The sequence below is a fragment of the Triturus cristatus genome, chromosome 3_1, assembly GCF_964204655.1.
Source record: "Triturus cristatus chromosome 3_1, aTriCri1.1, whole genome shotgun sequence".
NCBI classification, from domain to species: Eukaryota; Metazoa; Chordata; class Amphibia; order Caudata; family Salamandridae; genus Triturus; species Triturus cristatus.
The window spans coordinates 242,534,482-242,556,733 of NC_140583.1; the positions used below are offsets into that span (position 1 = coordinate 242,534,482).

A 22,252-nucleotide genomic window follows, 5' to 3' on the forward strand; every position below is an offset into this window, starting at 1 on the left:
CTCTACGCAGATGACACCATACTGTATGTAAGGGAACCGCAGGTCAACCTAGCCCCCCTGATACGGGAGATCCTTCGTTTCGGCGCACACTCCGGGCTGGGCATCAACTGGCATAAGTCCGTAATCTTCCCATTAACCAGCAGCACCTCCCCATGGCAGTGCGAGTACCCGTTGGAGTGGTGCTCTGACTCGGTTCGGTACCTGGGCATACAGATCCATCTTAACACGGACGAACTTATCCGCCTCAACTATGGCCGCGCTTTGGACAGGCTGGAGACACAGGTGGAGGGCCTGAATTGCAATCATAAAAATGATAGTTCTCCCTAGATTTTTATACCTCTTCAATAATATCCCTGTCCCTATCACCGGGGCCTTCTTCTCCGCGCTGCGATCCCAGCTGATCAGGCTGGTATGGGGCGGGAAGCACCCCCGGATCGGTTGGAAGACCCTCACGCTCCCTCCTGATAGGGGCGGCCTCGGGGTACCGGATCTGTATTTGTACTATCTGGTTGCGCAATGTGCGCACGCCTATGCCTGGTACCACCCTGACGCTCGTATTCCGTTCCTGCGTCCCGAGGCGGATTTCGTTCTCCCGGGCCGTTTGGCGGCTGTGTTGCCAAAGGGGGTTCCCCGGGACCCAGTTGATATTCAAACGGTGTCCACCACAAGCTGGGCGTGGCATCGTCTTACTCACTATCTAGCCCAGCCTCTCCTCTACTCCTCTTCTCTTCCACTTCCCAACCCCGGATTGCTGTCCGGCACGGGGGAGGCGCTGGTTCAGCGTACTTTGACCAAGTTTCACCTTACTAAGATCGGAGACCTCTACCCTGGGGGCCACATATTTTCGGTCTCGGAGGAGGAGCGCTTCAGTGAGGCCACGTTCATGGACAAATTTGTCCTGCGCCGGCTTTATTGTGCGGCTCGTTCAGACATTGCGGGATTCCCTCTCGAGCCAGCATCCTTCGAGCCTCTAACTCTCCTCATTGACAAGGACTCGGGTGCCCATATGGTTTCTAAGCTTTACAAGGCATGCGCGGCGCTGGTTCCATGTGAGGATGGCCGATTGAGAGCGGCCTGGGAGGCAGATTTGGGTAGGCCGATCACAGATGACCAATGGACCGCTTGTTGCAAAGTCACGAACGCGATATCGCTCAATAGTCGACATAAGCTCCTCCATTATAAATTTCTTCGCCGCTGCTACATGACCCCAGCTAGGCTCCACGCCATTGACCCTGCGCGCCCGCACACATGTTGGAAATGCGCTGCACCACACGCTGACTTTGCACATCTGTCCTGGACGTGCCCCAGACTGCAATCATACTGGACGCAGATACATGAGATCCTTGGCGTTATGTTGGAGCTCACGCTGGTTCCCACTCCGGAGGTTGCGTTATTGGGCTACACAGTGAACTTCCCCAAGAACGTCCGCAGGCTAGCCTCCCTGGGCCTGCTACTCGCCAAGCGTGAGGTGGCAAAACATTGGGGCGGTAGAACGGCCCCCACGGCCGGGACATGGCTCACGTCTATGGCTTATTGCAGCACAAATAGCGAGATCTATGCCAGTCTCCTCCCTGCAGTGGCGCGTCCCAAAGATATCTGGGGCCCATACAAGTCCTATATCGCTAACCTCCCGAGCTCTTCCCCACCGCGACCCAGTTCCGGAATAGTGCCTACGGGAGTGGGGTAGCTCTGGTAGTCCTCCCTGTTGGGTATTGGGGGGATGTGCGCTCTCGGGCGGGCTGCATTGGGGGAGCTGAGCCGAAGATGGGGGTGCCCGCTGCACATGGTTGGTGTGTCCTGACTGCGTCATTCCCCTTTAGTGGACACGAGCGGATGAGACGGGTGGGCTCTGGATGGGGGGTCTTTCTATGGTCTGCTGCCATGATGTTGAACTGCTGTTTGTATATGAGGGGGGAGTGTAATAATGTATCTCCGCACTTGTTCCTAAATGTCTGCACAGCCGATATTCTCGCATTGTTATGTTTTTCAAAACTAAATAAAAAGTTTATAAAAAACTCAAAAAAAAAAAGAAAAAGATTTCATGACAAACAATTTATACATGAATGCTATTCTAGTGAAAAAATGCTAGCTGGAGCATAAGAATCCCAACTCAAAAGGTGTGATAAATAGAAATTATGAAATGAGCTAAGAGTGCACACACATTCAGTGTTGCTCTAGTAACAGTTTCAATTCATGACAGTAGATAAAAACTAATCACGGTATAAAGTTTTAATGCCTCGGTTTAAGTCTGGCGTAGCACAGAACAGAAAAATAACATGCATAATGGCACTTCTGCCTTAAGAAACCAGCTTAATGCTGACTTTTCAAAAAGGTACGTTTTTGAGCCCTTGGACTGCTAAGTACTTACCTTTCATGCCAACTTTATACCATTTTGGGCATTCAAAAGAAGGTTTTAGCTAGATAAGTGCATGGATGTATTCAGTACAATAGGTGGAGATGGATTAGTGTGTGGGTTAAAGTACAAATTTTGTGAAAATTAATGTGTACCATTTTATCATGTTTCATTTCAGTACAAGAACAATACTACAGAAACTGAAAACATACAAAGATAAACCAAAATATGAATTTTATTGCTCTGAAGGGTTTTTAAAGAAATAACATTATTAATGCCAATTATTTACAAAAGCAAATATTTTCTCACTTTTCCAAGAGTTCTCCAGTAGAGAAGACTGCAATGAACTACTCAGTCTGCATTTGTGATCAGAGTATATCATTGTATACTGTCAAATTAACAGACTAATGAAAATATATTAACAATTTTAAGTCCATATATTTCCTTGCGACACAAGTGTGATTTCCTAAAGTGTTCACTGTGCACAGAAATAGTGAGAAGGCTTTGAGGAAACGCATATATTGAAATAGAAATATTGACCATTTCTTTAAATAATTATGTTAATGTAGCATATTAATGAATTTCCAGTTTAAAAAACATACAAATTGCATGCACTGGTTCATCTGGAGCTGAAATGACACAAGACATGAATGTGTTGTATATTTAACGACAGGTACTTTATGGCGTTTTATAACTAAACATATCCTTTTTTGTTTGGTAGTCAAAAAACAAAAATAAATTGCATTACTTACTTTTGGACACATTTCACAATTTAGAGAGGTTGCAGTAAACTGTACATCGAATGCTTACGAGTGAGTGAATTTTTAAATATATACATTACAATTATTTCACAGAACACCAGTATAGTGTAAAGCCTAAAGTAAATGCCAAAGACTGAAACTGTGATGCAATATAAAATTCAAAGCAAATGTATAGTTACATGCAACGCTGATTTAAGAGCTATATTAATAAAATGTAAATCTTTCATGCACTGAACTTTTTGTAAAATCCTCAGGGAAATAACAATCTTATAACAATTGTAAATCACGTCTGTGTATTCTTTTGAAATACTTAAATTAAAAATATGTACAGAGCCTCTGTCACCTCAAAGACTGTGAAGACAATTATTGATGGAAAGATCATGGTTTTACTTTAAACTTCCATTACTTCACAGCTCCAAAATGGACCAGAGTCATAACTGTTGTGTAGCTATGAAGGAGATCATCCTTTACATCATTGCACTCACGAAGCGTAAAATTCCCTGTGACTATACGGTCGCATCCGATTTCACCATTTCCAAAGAAACCAAACAGAGGAATGCTTGGGAAAAACTTTCTAAATGCATCAGCTTCAACATTCCTTTTGACCTTATAATACTGGTAACCTCGACCAACACAGGCAAACATAAAGCCAAATGTGTTGTGTTCTGGGATGTTCGCTGCTTTGAGACGTTGCATTGCTGCTTCTGCTGTGGCTATGTCATATACATCCAAGCCCAAGAGAACTGTGGCTCCTTGAACCTGTGTCCCACTGATTGCCAATCCAACAATGCCAATGGGTTCATTGCCATGGGTGTTGCTGAAAAATAAGATCACCTTATATTAGAAAATGTTTGATTATTTTTATTTTAAACAGCTGAAGTGACTCAAGCGGAACATCATTAACAGTTTGCATTTAACTGACCAAATTTACAACAACACAAAAAAGTACCACACATGGATTTCGGCATGAACAGTCATTATCAAAGGATGTTATTTGGACTGCAGGCTCACTTTCAAACTATTGTGTGTCAGCATAATCCTTTTTCACTTGTTGGCATACCTTTTAATGTTCAAGGCTACCGCAGTGTTGCTTGGGCACCCCGGAGTACTCATCAATGAAGTTTCCTCCAGTGTTTTGCTCTCTGACTAACCACATAATAGGCTACACCAGGGCACTGCAAGGTTCGGAGGATAAATCGATTAGTTTTAGAATGAAATTAATCATTGTATTCTAATTTGATCCGTTCTGTACGAGTTGTTCACTTTTCATGGAATAAGCCAGCAGTAGAATGGCTCACTGGTTATTTCCAAGCCTCAAATGTTTAATGTATCAACAGTTTGTAATACTTACTGAACTTCCAGGAGAATTATCAGAACTATAGATCACATAAGATATCAACGATTGTCACTTCCAACATCAAGAGTATTGTCCATAAGACTGACACACTGGCTCAACCTATAGAAGCCTTACTGGATGGAGGCAGGCGCAAGAGTATAGAATTAATTCTGTGCTATATGGTCCAATGTGTTAAAAGGTCTGCACTCCATTCCTACTCTAGATAGTTTCCTGTGAGACCAACAATGCGAATGTAAACTGTCTAAATCTGCAGGATCCTTTTACTTTTCACAAGTTGGTGTACTAGCATGATGTTCAAGCTGAAGAGCACACCCTTCCCTGAAGCGGTGGCCACATCATATGTTAGTAAGCAATCGTCCTATCTGAGACCACAACCATATCTTCAGTGTTCGATTGGGAAGGATTGCCTTTAACAAATCATGAAATTAATTCAAAATGGTACTCCCTTTCCATGATAGTCAACTGCAGGCTCTCTAGCTATAAAACAGAGTTGTTTAATTACTTTCTGTGTTACTGCCTGGTGCTGCTGAATGCCCGGCGCACCCTGTTAAAACCACTTTTTTAGTGCACAGAATACGAACCTGCAACAAACTCATGAACTTTGTCTTCACTATGACTGAGCCATGCGACCTGGCGAAATTCAAAAAATACATTAGCCTAATAGAAGAACACCTTAAAAACTCAATGAGACTGGCTAGGCGTAGTCTGGAAAGATAAACCTCATTTTTGTTAGCCACCGATGGCAAGCAATTACCTCTCTTTGACTAGAGCAATATCTACGTGTCTCATATTAACGTCCGTTATCAATTTCTTTACCCATTGTCTTTTTATGTTTATTATTACTGAATCCTTTTAGAACATGACCACACAATTTGTATTTTACAGGTGTTTTAGTCCCCACTAAGCACTTTACTTTTCTCTTCTAAAATACATGGCCGCTGCTAGGTTCTCAGGCTCTCTTTAGAACACTTGCACTTTCTGGTTATCTCACTTACCCTGGAGTTTTGACCTGGCTAGCTCCTAGCCTTAGGCTCTACCTAGCTTTAAAAGCAACCCTTACAATAGCTCCTTTACAGGCTCTTTTATGCACTTTTTTGATTTTTTAATATATATTGCAATGATTTTAATCAATTATATAATAAAAGGAGATTGACTGACTACTAATATGATGTAGTGTGGATGTCAACCACTGTATGCATTAGCCAGACCTAACAATGGATGTGCAGGTTTATTTTAACACAAAATTTCCAGCTCTATTTTCAAATATTGTAACCATGATGACTGGAATTTGGTGGTAGCTGCCTTGCATTTAACTACTCTCGTACTAACTACAACAGACTCGTATAGATTGTGTCTGTATATATGTGTGTTTGTATGTGTATAAAAATCAAAGGTTCAAGCAACGTTCAAGTTAGGTGAATATGTCAGTGATAACATTAAAGTTTTCAATATATTTATTTTTTAAACACAGAAATTCACCAGTTATAGTTAGTAGAGCTAACTATAACTTGCGCCCCTCCCCATGCACTGCTTATGACCTCATTAATGTCATCACTGATACAGTAAGTGAAAATGTATACAGCGTGCAAACGTCGAGGCATCTTGGCACCAGGTGTTCCTGAAGCAAAACATAGGACTCTTTAATTCATGTTACTGGAGAAAAGCCAGGCTTTTACAGCTTTCTGAACAAGGAATGATTTGATTGGGATCTGAGTGCATTAGGCATAGAGTTCCGGAGTTTACAAGCTAGGAAGGAGAAACTTCTCCCTCCTCATCTAGCCTTCTTTATTGTGCGAATAAGAAGTTTTGTTGAGCCAGTTCTCAAATTCTGAATGGATGCATGACATGAGAATGTCTCTTGGAAGTGTGCCGGGCCTCTGGTGTGCACAGCTTTATGGACTATACAAAAAGCCTTCTTTCACTGAAAAGTAACTAGTGAAGATCCCTAATACTCTTCGAGACTGGGGTACATTTTGGAATTCCTAACAGCATACAGGAGGTTGTGTTTTGAAGAGATTGAAGCTCTGTAACAAGTGTTGCTGGACACCCAGATATAACACGTTACAACAATCTATTCCATATAGTACTATGGCCACTACCACAATTTTCTGCATTACCACCAGGATAAATGGAAGTACTTTCCTCAGAACTCCAAGGAGATGGAAACAAGTGGAAATAATTGGTTAATTTGATCTGAGAAAGTCAGCTGTTTATCAAATAGCACTCCCAGATTTCTTACTTTCTGAAACGGACATGGGAGAGTCCCGAGATGTGGAGGCCACCATGATCTATAACAAAATGAGGTGTTTGCATCCACCAAGTAGAATTACTTCTGTCTTTTCCGAGTTTAGGTTTAGGCAGTTTTCCTGCATCCCAGTGACAATGATAGTTAGAAAATGTTAGAATTTGCTTGCGAGTCATTGGCACAGGATACTGCCATGAATTCATATGACCAAATGAGGTTCGTCAAAGGGGTGACCTAAATATTAAACATTGTGGGTGATAGAGATAAGCCCTGCGGTACTCTACAAGGTATAAAAAATGGATTCGATGTAAAGTCTCCAAAAGACACCTTTTGCTCACTCTCTGATAAGAATGACTTATGGATAGTAAGGGCTGTGCCTCTAATCCTGATACTCTAGCCGTTTAACAAGCATGGAATGGTTAACTGTATCAAATGCGGCTGAGAGATCGAGAAATATTAGCGCAGCCCTCCCACCTTTGTCTACCCGTCTCCGTATCTCCTCAGGCATACTTCGTGCTGTGTTGTTGTCTCAAACCATGTTGGGAGGAATCCAAGATATTGTGCGCATCTATGACAGACATATAATCATAGGTAGCTCTACAAGCTACGAATAATAATAGAACAAACTTGAAAGTCCTTTCTTCTAATGTTTTCTGTTTTAAATATGCAATGATAAGAAGAAAAAATAGCAGTTTTAGGTAATTTTTGTGCTAGCTGAAGCATTAAAATGCAGGTCAAGCCAGGTAAAACAATGGCCAGTTGGCAATACTATGAGTTGGTTCCGGTTGTTGTACATGGGGCTAGATTTAATTGAACTCGCTAAGTTGGATAGATATTTATGGTGTTTGAACATAACTGGGCAGGGTTAGCTGGTTCAGATTGGGAATAGGGCTACTAGATGGGACTGGACAGGACCAGGTAGGTTCCGATGGGTGTTAATTGGGCGAGAATGCACTGGGCAGAGCAATACTTATTCTGGTGGATGTGAATGTGGCTAGAATGGCTTTGAACTGGCTGGGCTGGCTCTGATGAATGTAAACGAGGTTAGAGCACACTGAGCAGGGTAGAGCTGCTGGGTGTGTATAGGGATTGAACACACTGGGTTGTGCTGGCTGTTTCTGATACTATTATTGTAATTCGGATGGATTGGGTCGGTCAGGCTCCTTCGGATGGGTGTTAATGGGGTTATAATGGAACGTATAGTAGGGATAATGCATTTTTTTTTGGACATTTCTGATATTTAGCTCTTTAAATGGACTTCAGTGCTTTGTTTCCCTGGTGAGAAAGTGTCACTCAAAGTATCACATGTTGGGTAGTGAATGTCACTCAAACGCACTCAAACCATGGAAATGTCATACATAAGCAAACTGAAAACTTGCCAGCTATGCTAATAGACGCAAAACAAAGGGTTGAATTAGAAATTCATTTTAACCAGCCTCAGGGCATAGTCATGCCTCGAACATGGTCCTTTGCTCTAAATTATTTGTATGTAAATAAAGACCAAACATATAATTACCTGTTTTGATATTGCAGCCCATGTGTAAATATTTCCAAAATTAGACTTGTGTAGGGAGAGAAAGCCTCGATAGGCGATTCAAAAAGTTTTGAGAGAATACAGGATTTCGATAGGCTGCTGAAGATGTATGTAGTAGATGTTTCGCGTGACAGCCAAACAATTGGGGTAAAAACATTGTTACTGTCATGAATCGCATAGCACTCCCATCTATCTGGCATAAATACTTGAACTATCTCGTACGAGTCTGTCCCTCGCTACTGTGGAAACCACACATTCAAAAAGTAGAGAGTTTATAACCACTCCTTCTCTGGTCTTGCCCATAGAATAAGGAAAGCATTTCCTCCTGAAACTAGATCTAACCCTTCGAGCAACTCATTCAAAAGAGAAATAAAACGTTTGCTACTGAAAAAATACCTTCGACAAAATAGACTTGAAACCACTCAAACATCACTGGACTCCCAATCTACTAAGCAATTTTGTAACTTCATATTTATTATGTTTCTTTTCTCATTTGTACGCTTTAACTTTTTGTTATATGTACAGTATTTACTATTTGCTTCCAAGCTTGTTTAACACGAGTGCTTTTGTACAGCGCTCCGATACCTACATGGGTCACGTTCGCGCTGTATAAAACTCCTTAAATAAAATAAATAAAAATAAATCCAAGCTTAATTTTTGCACATATTGCTCTATTAATCAATATGGCATTAGAGGCCTGAAGGGAAGTATAAAATAGCTCTGAAAAATAGGAGGCTTCATTAATGCCATCACAGATAGAACTCTAAGGTGTAGAAAGCATGGGTTATGTGCAACACAGACCCTATACCATACACTTCACGGGTAGCGTAGTTCACATTAACAATCAACCACAGATCTATGGGAAAGCCTCATTGCTTAAGTATTCAGTCTGTATACAACTGTTGAGAGAAAGCCAAGTTCCTAAAAATACTGAACATTTGTTCTAAAGCAAACGCCCTACTGCGGACAGCTTTTATCTGTATCAAACCCCTTACAGCCACCGAACCAATACTGAGAAATGAAGTTGATAAGAGTAGAGAAGTCAGTATTGTAAACAGTATTCACTCTATGGAGAGTTTACTCTGTACCACACTGTACGCAGACAGTGGAACTTTGATGAGAAATACACTGCAAAGTATTAAGTAGTATCTACTAAGAACAGTGTACACTTTATGAACCGGCCAAGATACTGCAATATTTCGGGGGAGTGCACTCTCAGTGCCCGCGGTGCGGGGTGGACGGTGCAGACTTTCGACACATGTTTTGGTCCTGTAGGCAGTTGGGTGACTACTGGGAAGCGGTGGTAGATTGCTTGAACCAGGTCACGGATCGCTCCATTGCTCCGGAGATGGGGACCTGCTTGCTGCTTTGGTTCCCCCACACTCGTCGCACGAAGGTCACTAGCAAATTTTATGATCTAGGGCTGATAATGGCCAAGAGGGAATTGACTCTGCACTGGAAATCCCGGGGGGGACCCAACTTCCTGCGCTGGAGATCAGCACTGGCGCGTTGGGCGGGGGCTGAGGGCACGCTCAGGGTGCAACTGGCCCTCCGGCGAGATGACGAAAAAGCGCTAGCGACGGCCCGGGCATGGGAAGCGTTGGTGGTAGAGCTCCAGGGGTTGATGTCCGAGTCGGGGGAGGAGGGGAGTGGGTCTGATGGGGAAGTGGTAGTGGGGAGCGGGGAGTAGTCGAGGCGAGACGGCGGGCCCTGACCGCCTACACTTTGGGCTGGGCTAGCGGGAAGGTCCTGTTGGTTTAGGGAGAGGCTGGGCCCCTGTATTGCATTGACCAGGGGGAGGGGACACATCAAGAGTGGGACCGGGGTAGAAGATGGGGGCACACTGACAGAGGGGGGGGGGAAGGGACCGGGTGGGAAGGTTGAGCGGAGATGCTGGTATATGTGGGGTATTTCCTGAATGGGCGGGGATTGAGAGTTGATTGTTGTATTGATGTGTTGGAAAACAATAAAAAATGTTTCAACAAAAAAAAAACAGTGTACACTTTATGCAACATTTTGAAAAAAGACATTATTTGCTAAAAATAAGCAAGGTCTGTAGATCTTAAATATTATACTATCTGCAGCCTTCAAAGTGTGGTGAAAACGTTACAGGTAGCCCATCTTCTTAAGCAAAACAAGCACATATACATAGCTTAATAACTGGTGCACACAGCCTCCTATGCTACGTAGAAATTGTTATGCTGAGACGATTCTGTCTAATAACTGAAGGCCGCTTACAATACTTCATATAGTGTACGTAGAATAGTTACCCTGTTGCAAACGTTCTCTACAAAGCCAAAAAAAATGTGTGAAACATGCTGAACACAAGTTGTCAACTGTCACCTGCACACAGGGTTACCCGTCAATACAAAAATGTCTAATGTGTTCAATACTTGTACACAGCAATGATTTATTAGTAGCACCTGGATTTTGTAAACACTCACACACATTAGCTGGACATAGGGTGTCCAAAATTAGATAGTAGTACTATGGTAGTTATGCACCATGTAAATTATAAATCAAACTAACACACGTTGGACGATGTCATCAGTGATGTTATTTGAGATATTATACTTTAAAAAAAAATATATTTTTATTTTAGTCCTCATATGTGACAAAGGCAGGAGTCATAATCTGGGAATGGTTTAGGAACTGGGCCCAACATGACCTCCATGATCTCGAGCTCCTTTGACCAGCCTTCTTCAACCCTTATTCGAAGAGGATTTAAGTGGTTATCACCACTAACCTCGTCAAACTGTTGAATGTGTCCTTAATCCTAAGTCCTTAATTGGACTTTACCAGTGTGAATCAAGTGAATCTACAGCCCCTTCCCCCTTGTGAAGGTGAGATTACATAACATTTAAGAAAAAAGGGGCCCACATTATTTCTCTTTTTGTCAAACCAGACTGACAGTCAAGTCTGGCAGAACTTTTCCAACCCTCGCAAGAAGGTGGTAATTCAGAGACCCATTTTATGCATATTTTTCTTTGTGCAATGACTATTAGCATAAAGTCTAAGTGAGATCTGAGATATTCTAAATAATGTCACAGAACATGCCATGAGTGATATAACGTGAGGTCATAAGCAGTGCATGCCGGAGGCGCAAGTTATAGTTAGCTTTGCTAACTATGACTGGTGAGTTTCTGTGTATTTTTATTTTTTTTGTTTGAAATGTTAACGTTGTTACTAACACGTTTAGCTAACTATAACGTTACTTTAATCTTTGGTTATTTCAGTGAAATTTCTAAGGTTTGTTCTAAAACAAAAACAGGTCTTTTTATCACACCTAACTAACGGTACATTAAACTTTGTTTTTTTCAGTGAATTTCTAGTTTTTTTTTATGTCAAGTTCTATTTTATTACTATACGTAAAATCAACCTCCCGCTGTGCACGGCCAAAGGCCAGGCCCTGCAGCAAACCCCACACACAGGGCCTTAGGTTTTATAAAGGGAAGGGGGGTTCAAGTGCCGCCCCTTCCAGAGCCCCATTAGGACCTGGGGACCCCAGGGCCTTATGTTTTTCAAAGTGGAGGGTGGCGAAGTGACCCAATCACTCAGGGCCTTTTTACTTTTTCTCTCTAAGGGGAGGTGGCCCAAGTAGCCCTCCCTCCCAAAGCCTCATTAAGCCCTGGGGACGCCATCCCCTCAGGGTCCTACGTATGTTCAAGGGGAGGGGGCTGCGCAGCCCACCTCAACAAGCCTCATTAGGTCCTGGGGACCCTATCCCCCCAGAACCTTTTTTTAGTTAATTAAAGGGGGGAGTGCGTGGCCCCCCATCCCCGAGCCTAATTAGGCCCCGGGGGCCCCATCCGCCACTGCTGTTTTTTTTCTTTTTAATTAAAGGGGAGGGGGCCGCTTGACCCCCTTGCCCAAGCCTTTTAGGCCCTGGGGAACCCACCCCTAGGGCCACTACTCAAAATAAAGGTGAGGGGGTAATGCGCCCCCCCCCCCCCTCCTGAGCATTTTCCACCCACGGGGACCCCATTGTCTGCGGCTAGCATTGTTAAAGGTGTATGCCCTGGGACCTGGAGTCTCAGCCAGCTCTCTGAATGCAGCGGGAGCTGGCAATGCTCTCTCCCGCAGGGAGCATCTACTTATGCTGCTCCCTCTGGGTGGGAACAATGTTTTGATTGCAGGCAGGGAAACAGATCAAATGTCTGCTCCCTGCTGGCAGGAGCATTTTTAAAGCTATACCAGCTGGGAGCAGACCTTGTGTTTGCTTCCGTATATTGGGAGGTGATGAAAAAAAATTCTCCTGCTTGAGGTTTCCCTGCTGCCTGTAACAATACGGACAAGAAAACCATTATGTCCCGGGGGTAGGCCCCGTTTTGATTGCGGGCAGGGAAACAGATCAAGTCTGCTCCCTGCTGGCAGGAGCATTTTTAAAGCTATGCCCACTGGGAGCAGACTTTGTGTTTGCTCCCGTATGTTGGGAGAGAATAAAAAATAAAATGCTCCTGCTTGAGGTTTCTTTGCAATGCGGACAAGGAAACCATTATGTCCCGGGGGTAGGCCCCTGGGACATAGCTAGGAAGATGGTGGCGGGGGAAAGTGGGGGGGTTGTCCCCAGAGGCAATAATGGCTCAGGGAGGCCCTCGCCCTTTTAATGAGTTTAGCAGCCTCAGGGGTGTGCACCCTTGAGCCTGTGATAACTTAGGGAGGGGGGCCATGCATCCCCACTCCCCATATTGAATTATTTCTGCCCCAGGGTTGGGCTCCCTGGGGCCTATAATGGCTTGGGAAGAGGGGGTCATTTTGGTCTTTTCAATCCCGTGGTAACACAGTAGAAACTGCTGATTTCTTTTTTATTTTGGCCAGGGGCGGGGTCTTATAGGGTCTCCCCCATGAAGCCTAGGGGGTAGGGTATCCCTACATTGCCCCCTTACATCATTTCTTTTTTTTTTTTTTTTACATGTTCAGGACGGGGGACTAAGTCTGCCAGCAACATTTTTCTCATGTTGTTAGCAGCCAATCAGAGTGCTCGCTACTGTGAGAGTCAGACTCCAATACAAACAAGGTGGCCCTGAGGAAATAAAGCTCTTGGGCCAATCAGAATGCTCTATTTTTAAATCGGAGCTCCCGCGAAAGTCTTGAGAGACTCTTGCGGACACAACCATCCAGATATCTATATTTTTTTAACGCTCAATTTCTCAAAAACTACTGAACGGATTTAAACCAAATCACAAACAGCATAATCTGCAGACTAAGATCTACGTTCAGGCCAATCCATTCATCAGTTTTTGCTGTGGCCCTTCTTAAAGAAGTCTATGGAAAATGCCTACAAAACCAGAGAAATTCAGCAGTTATTGTTAGTGAGCTAACTATAACTCACGCCACACAATGCACTGCTTATGACCTCACATACTACATCACTCAAGGTCAGTGACATTACTGATGACACCACTGATGAAATCTCAAATGGCATCACTGATGACATCATCCAGTGACTGAGTGTTTTTAAAACATTTGTGTATGTTACATATATACCAAGATGTACTGGTGAATCAGTGGGTGTATGAGTGCCTGTTTGGATGATTCAGTGGGTGCGTGACTGACTGTATAAGTGAGTGATTAGGTGTGTCAGTGAATCTATGGGTGAGTGACTGGTTGTGTAAATGTCTGTATCGGCCTGTCAGTTGGTGGGTGTCTACATGGCTGTGCGGGTATGTGAATGGGTATGAGAGTTTCTGTATGGGTAAGTGCTTGATTGATTGTCTGAGTATCTCTATGGGTGTCTGTGTGGTTTGATGAGATGGTTTGCGACTGCCTTTATGGATGAGTGAGTGGGTGAGTCAGTGGCTGTATGGGTTAGTGAGTGCATGTGTGAGGGGCTGTGTCGGTGAGTGAGTGTGTATATGGCTGTGTCGGTGAGTGAGTGCATCTGCCATTGGTATATGGGTAACTGGGTATGTGAAAGGCAGTATATAATCATCATCAAAAAACCAAAAGCTTATTGTTTAGTTAATTAAAACCATAACAATCATTTATCACAATAAAACATAAAACATGATAAAAAGAGTTAATTGTCAAGAGAAGATTGACAGTGTTAAAACCATGAAGCTGATAGTGGTTAAAGCAACCACCTTCATTATCAGCAATAACTAAAGCTTTAAACAGGAAATGAATAGTATCATCTTAGATTAGTTCCTTTTTTGAGGGTCTCTTGTTCAGATCCTTGTGGCGAGAAGGATGATATGGTCATTTGATAAGCCAGTCTAGTTGTTCTGTCCCTCCGAGTAGCTCATGCAGACAGAAATATTAGGCTCATCTATAAAGAAATGTGATACGTTAAAAATCTGTGCAAAATCTAAGCAAGTTCCTCAGTGTTTGACGCAGGATGGAACCAAAGTCTTTTAATGGTTGGCAGTCGGCATGTGCAAGCTCGTTCGAAAAGGCAGGTTTATATAAGTGTCATCTCCAAGTGTTGCAGTTCTACAGGATACAGTCATGCGGGACAGGGGCGTCTCCATGGAGGATTTTGTGCAAATTATTGGCTCCCCCTGATGGTGATCCAGACTCTCGTATTCTGCCCGCTTCAGTGAAAAATTTGCCGACTTGTGCTAGGTCTGTTGGAGTGACAGATGTATATATGAATAGTATTGCTTCCTTGCATGATCTTATCTTGTATTGCATAAGAATAGGCCTCAGATACTTGCGTCTCAGTTGTGATAAGCTTGCGCAGCAGCATACGATGTGAGTGGCTGTTTCAAAGTGGTAATTGCACAGCCTTCATTGTTCCTGTGTCACGGCACAGTTGTTCCAGTGTGCCCTGTACTCCCTAATGGGTATAGTCCGTAGCCTAAATGATAAAATGTTCTTAAATACATGCTTTCCAATTGCTGCTCTCAGGTATGGTTAGCAAACGCAAGGTTTCGTGGGATGTTACAAGCTCCTCAGCACCTCTAAAAAGGCAGTATAGGTGAGTGATGGGGTATGTGAGTGACTATGTGTGAGTGAATGTGAGCGTATATGGGCGAATATGTACTTGTGTCAGTGATTGTATAGGTGAGTGAGTACGTGTTAATATCTGTGTGTGTGTAACTGTATGGGTGAGTAAGTGGCTGTGTGATTGACTGTATGGTTCAATGAGTAGGTGTGTGGGTGACTGACTGTGGCTGTACAGGTGTACGAGTGAGTATGGCAATAGCTGTGTGAGTGGGTGGATGAGTGGCTGTATGGGTGAGCAAGTGGATGTGTGGATCTATGAATCAGTGAGTGGTTATGTAAGTATTAGTATGGGTGTGTGAATCAGTTTGAGAATGGTAGTGTGGAAGTTGGAGTGGGTGTGTTAAATGTTATATGGGGGTGTGAGTGGGTACATCAGATTCTGTGGATGATGTAATCAGTGATGTCACTGACCATGTCATGAGTGATGTAATATATGAGGTCATAAGCAGTGCATTGCAGAGACGCGAGTTATGGTTAGATCAGCTGAAACCTGGCATAACTATAACGTACCTGTAACCTTTGCTTTTTTCAGTGAATTTCTATGTTTTTTTAAGTAGTAGTTGTGTTTGGAGAGTGGTGGAGAACGGAGCAGGCCTCCGACTAGCTCTCAGGGATCCCGCTGTGTAGGACTTACAGGAGATACCTGGAGGGCTTCCTGGCTACCAAAGGTCCCTCTGTAGTAAATTGGACTTCATCCCCCCAACCAGTAGCGCGCCAGGAGCTGCGCTGGCTAAGTGGCGGAGAAAGGGGGCATGGCCTTCGAAGACCTCTTAGCAATTCCACTGTGTGGGACTTACTGACGGTAATAGCAGGGGAAGCTGGGCCCCAAGGAAGTCCTTGGGGGCCAACTACCCCTCCTGCTACCTCCAGTAAGTCCCACACATTGGGACTGTGAAGAGGTTTTCAGTGGCCAAGCCCCCTTTCTACATCACTCTGAAAACGTACCTCCTTGCACATTACTCACTGGGGGAAGAAGTCCACTTTAGTCCTGAGGCCCTTAGGAGTAAATTGGAATTCATTCCCCAACCAGCAGCGTGCCAGAGGCATATTTGCAGAGAGGTGGAAAAAGAGGGTGGGGTGGCATCCAATTCTCCTCAGCAATCCCGCTTTCAGGGCCTTACTAGAGGTAACGGAAGGAGTTCCTGGACCCCAAGGACCCAGAGCATCCAAGGGGACTATATGCCCCAACTGGCAGTGCACCAGGCGGCGTGTTTGCGGAGTGGTGGTAAAGGGGGCATAGGCCTGTCCCTGGGGTCCCCATCCCCGGGGACAGTCCTTTTTTCAATGAGTGAGTCAAACATTGAGTGCGCCCGCCTCCCCGGGACAATTTCTGCCCTGGGGACCCCATCCCCAGGGCCCACGTTTTCTTTTCATAATTTAGAGGGAAGGGGACCAAGCAGCCTCCCTACCGGGCCGATTCCAGCCCCAGGGACCCCATTCCCCAGGGCCTGACCCCTTTTTTTTCATTTCTTTTAAACATAAAAGGGAGGGTGGCTGTCACAGGGAAGGGTGGCTGTCACAGGTGCAACTCCTTTCCTCCACCAGCAGTGTCTTCCAGCGGGTGCTCACTCCGGCAGTCCTCCTCTTCCTGGTTTGTTGCAGTATGCCTCTGGTCTTCGTGATGTCTCCGGCACAGTCGCTCTGTGTCCTGGGTCCGTCTTCTAGTGGGAGCAAGGATAGGCGGCGCAATCTTGATGGGTCATCCTCCCTCGTCTGCCCTCCACTAAGTTTCCCCTCCATCATGGGCTGGAATCGACCGCTGCTCTCTTTCCACGGTAAGCAATCTTGTCTGTCGTTAGCTGATGGGACGTTGTGCTTCAGAAAGACAGCTACGTGGCGGCAGAGCTGATGTGGATCACGTCCACCCGGCCATCTTGCCTAGCCACGCCTCTTGAAATGGTTTTTTGTACAAATTCACTGTTGAATAATACTAAATATCTGCAAATTATCACTCAATGTTAAAAAAAAAAAGAGGGTACAGTGTGAAAGCTATTATATCACACCACAGCTTGCACAACTAATTGTAATTGCACTTACTTTAAAGGTGAAAATTGTGTTTAGTGCAATTTCATTATTAAAATTACAGCACCTCATACATATTTCCATCCTTTAACCTGAACATTAGGGAATGTGCAGATCAAGTCCAATTTAGCCATCTATGTTTTATCATCAGATCAACTGCTTTTAAGTAGTGAATTACAAAACTGATGTATCTGTTGGTCCTGCTGTCTGTTTTTCAAGCTACTCTTTTATGCCATCTATCTACTGACTCCTCAAACCACAAAATAGAAGCAGTCTAGTGAAGTACATGTGGAGCCCCAATAAAGTGGCATAGAGGTAAATGAAGTGCTTTAACTACATTTTTAACCCAAATGGTATAGAATACAAAACCACACAATTTAACATAAATAGTCTAAAATATCAACTTCATAAAATTTTCAGCATTGCAAAATTATATCTTGCAATATTGAATAAAATCAAACTCAAATTCCATGAACCACATGCACTTAAATGACAAAGTAATTTCCTATTTAATCCATAGTCAAGGTCTTATATCCTGTTTTATATTAAATGTCTTTGGTGTCCCTTTTCTGAATCATATCCTATAGGTGTGAATTCATAAATGTACATGTAGCTCTTCATCCCCATTGATATTCAGTTCTTAATAGGAGGACTCCTGTTTCCTTAGTTCATACTCTCGATTTCCTCCTCTCTGGAACATTGCAACATGTTCGATACCATAATATCTCTAACATTTAGGATAATGTTGAAGTTTTTCCCATCTTTGGCTATAGGACAGCTATTGTCCTGATACTTGAGTGCTATCAAGTGCTGTCGAATTTGTATCTTCACCTTTTTAGTTGTACTACCTGCATATTTAGGTTGAGCCTAGTGGCAGTGCGCATGCACTGCTGGCTCTGCGAGACTGCTGTAGTAGAGTATGGGAAAGAAGCAGTGCCCACTCTCCTCCCATATTTTTCATTGGCTTGTGTCATTGTCTTTCGTAAATGCTGCCTTCGGATTCGTTAATAGGCTTGTTAGTCCCCCCTTAGCACGGACTTATCTTAATTTGTACCATCCCATGGCGACTGGCCCCTTTACTTCTGTTACACCGACCTATTATTTAGTCTGTAAGCACTATTTACTTTATTGAGTTTCTCTTACAGCAGGACGGATTTGCGCTGCTTCAGCTGAAACTGCTTGTGTTTTTTTAAGCAGCACGGCCACCCCCGTACCACCGTCGCCTGCTTTCAATCACTTTAACCTGGCATTATCTTGTGTCTGTTTCAACCCCCTCTAGTAAAATGGATTTAGAAATGATTAGCCAATTAAGTCATGAGATTTCCAGGTAGCACATAATCCTGTGCTAATGGGCTGAAGCTGACAACAGCACATCTGTGTTACATGTCATCTGCAGAAAGCCCCCTGACGGGTTGTTTCAAAAGCCTGTTTTATTAACACCACCACCAATACCACCACCAACACCACCACCACCAATACCACCACCAATACCACCACCAATATCACTACCACGAATACCACCACCTCCACCAATACCACCGCCAATACCAATACCACAACAACCACTAATACCACCACCACTAATACCACCACCATCAATACCACTACCACCAATACCACTACCACCAATACCACCGCTACCAATACCACTGCCACCAATACCACAAATACCACCTGCAATACCAATACCACAAATACCTCCTGCAATACCACAAATACCTCCAATACCACCTGCAATACCACCACCACCAATACCACCACCAAATACCACCTCCACCACCAAATACCAACACCAATTCCACCACCACTAATAACACCGACCACCAATACCACTACCACCAATACAACCACCATCAATACCACCACTACCGCCACCTCCAATACCGCCACCACCAATACCACAACCACAACCACAACAACCACCACCAGTACCAACACCACCAGTATCATCAACCCCACCACCACCATCAATACTACCACCACCATCAATACTACTACCACGACCAATACCCCCACCACCAATACCACCACCACCAATACCACCACCACCAATACCACCACCACCAATACCACCACCACCACCACCAATACCACCACCACCAATACCACCACCACCAATACCACCACCACCACCACCACCTCTGCGCCTCCTGCTCACCAGTAATAGCAGGGGCACAGTACGAGGCCGGAGCTGCAGCCGAGACCATCCTACCTCCATGCCTTCCATAAACCACAGCCCACCCTGCACTAGGAGGTGAAGTCAGGGCCCTACTACAGCTGGAGTGTTTTTTATTAAGCCAAAGATAGCAATGACATTACGCAATGCCACACTGCACACTCAAATCACAGAGAAGGCAGTAAGAAGCCCCCCCTCCCAAGCCGGGACAGTGTAATCACAGAGCGAAAGGTGTTGGAGAGCTTTTTTAGTGTTTATAGCTCAGATCATATGGAACTCTCACTTCACACTTTGTTTCTGTGTAATTTACAACACTTACACATCTTCTTCACTGCACTATTTATCACTACTTTGAAGTCGTCGCAGGCCGGTCTGTCTCTTCCTCCTATATTTACAATCTAACAAGCGGTCGAGAAGGCCCTTTATTGCAATGCAATAGGTCTTGCATTTGCGAGAGTTTAAGCTATTAGTATTGCAAATGACAATGCCTTTTATTTAGGTTTTGAAACCCAAAACATAAATAAAAGGCAGTAATTTATAATGCCAACAGCTCAAACTCGCGTGAATGCGAGACCTATTGCATTGCAAATGCTTGTTTTCTACAGCTGCTCCACTCCAACACAAACTACGAACACTGTATCACAAGTGATTCTTTCATCAATATATTTCTGCCTTCCATTGTGGTGCAGTACTTCATATTTTGTCTAATCATACATACTTTGCAAGTCCTACAATTTGCAAAACCCAGACTTTATTTTCTCAAACACATCGTTCATTCTTCCTTCAGATATAGGAAGGTTTATGTCAATAATTCCCATAAATTATCTGTTCTTCTGAACGTAATATGTGGGTGTGATCCTATATAGTCCTTGATATCATCATTGTGCATTAAAACATTCCAGTTTCTCGATAGGAGTTCTCGTATCTTTTGATTATAAGTCGTGCAATTCATGAAAAATCTACAAATATCTTTGTTTCCCTTAACTGTTTCTGATTGGAACAATAATTCCTCTCTTCTTTTGTTTCACCCTGGCATACGCATTAGATAGCACACTTCTTGGATATCCCCTTACAACGAATCTAGACAAATTCTGCTTCTTGTTCAAAATCTTCGTGAGATAAGCATATTCTTCTTGCTCTGTCAAGCTGCCTAAAAGGTGTGCTCCATTCCAAGGTTTTTGGATGTTCACTGTCAGCAGGTAATAGTGCATTAGCTGCAGTTGCATCTTCTTATCCTAAGTATAAGTCAACTGAAAATTGTTCTAATTTGTGTTCAATTCATTCAGTAATATTTTAAGGTTCTTTTCACCAGCGTTCCATATCAAGAAGAGATAGTCTATGAATCGTGTCCATAATATTACAAGATCCATGTATTTCTCATTTTCCTCTGACCAGGCCATCTCGTTTTCCCACCACACCAGGAACAAATTCCCAAAGGTGGGGGTAAAGGAGGTGCCCATGTCTGTACCCTCCCACTGCAGGCATAGCTCCTTGTCAAATATAAAGACATTATGTGCTTGACAACACCTCAGCATCTTGATGATCATTTGTGTATGCTGGAGTTCAGTCAGTGGACGTGATCATAAGAAACACCGACATGCAAGAATCGCCTGCTCATGATTGACAGAATTGTACAGAGAAGTAATGCCCATTGTTAACATGATATAAGTAGTTTTCCATGGTATACCATAGGTTTTTCGTAAAAAGTCAGCTATACCCTTAATGCATAAACGACATATTCCGCTAAGAAGAGACCCAAATAATCAATGAATTCTCCAATAGTGCCTCATTGATATCACAATTGGTCTACTGGGGGAAAACAATCTGGAGTTTGTGAATTGTATGAAGGAAATATATAGTGGACATAACTGCATGGTCCATTTCTTGATAATTGTATTCATCTGTTTCCAGCAAACTCTCCTCCTTCCATATTTCTAATAACTGGTACAGAAATCTGACAAACAAAGATAGTCAAAAGTGACTAAATTAAACATCTGTATCTTATCACGTCATATAAACGTCATATGGAGCATTTAAAAGTGTTGCAGCATATTCAGTGTTCAAAATCCCTTCATAGTGATCTTTGCCATGACCATTTTCTTATCTTAAAGTGTTTTGCTGCCAAAGGGACATTGTTTGTGCTTTAGGCAAAATATCCGCATGCACTAGTAATTAAAGCCACTACAAATTGAGAATCTGGAGGACATAGCTAGCACACTTCCACTTGAAGGATCTGGTTTTGGAGCAGACTTCTAGATCCCAGATTTGATCATTAAATAGGAATCAATGAGGATACTTATGTAAACAATCACTCCTAGTCAAACCCTTCCCTCCTCTAACAAGGTCAAACATGAATTTGGGAAAAAACTGTGAGATCATGGAACTGGTGTCATGTAAAAGAAGCTATTAACAAAGGAAGATAAAGATTTTTGGCTCTGTGTGGCAAATTGAAGAAATCCACTTTTGTAGTAAAAAAGTGTGATTCATATTTTGCCATAATATCTAAGCCAAATGATGTTGAACAGGTTCACATTACTGGAGGAACACAAAAGGAGATGTGGATTAGGAGAGTCTTATGATTAATGAGGAGAAAACCTTCAGATTAATTCGCGAATACAACATCTTCCAGGCACAAGGCCCAGAAAAGATTCCAGTAGCCGCATGTCAAAGTACCCCTCTGAATGGTCAAATTTGCTCTGTGTTTAACTAATGCTTTCTCAATGCCAACATTCCGCAACCATGGCAGGGGAATCACACACTTACAATATATAAAAGGTATCCAGAAACATTTCTGAGAATTATAGTCAAAAGTGCTGTTGACAAATTTGCAAGAATGAGTTAACCTTGCAAAGCCGA

General features: G+C 43.2%; 1 protein-coding gene across 1 annotated transcript in view; it reads right to left on the minus strand.

Moving 5' to 3' along the window:
- Nucleotides 1-2,572: 2,572 nt before the first annotated feature.
- FBXO22 (F-box protein 22) overlaps nucleotides 2,573-22,252 on the minus strand; it is a 285,060-nt gene continuing 265,380 nt past the window's right edge. Inside the window, exon 7 of the mRNA XM_085643778.1 lies at nucleotides 2,573-3,931. Coding sequence (XP_085499904.1) covers nucleotides 3,517-3,931 — 415 coding nt within the window. The 3' untranslated portion in view covers nucleotides 2,573-3,516. The remainder of the gene's footprint in view (nucleotides 3,932-22,252) is intronic.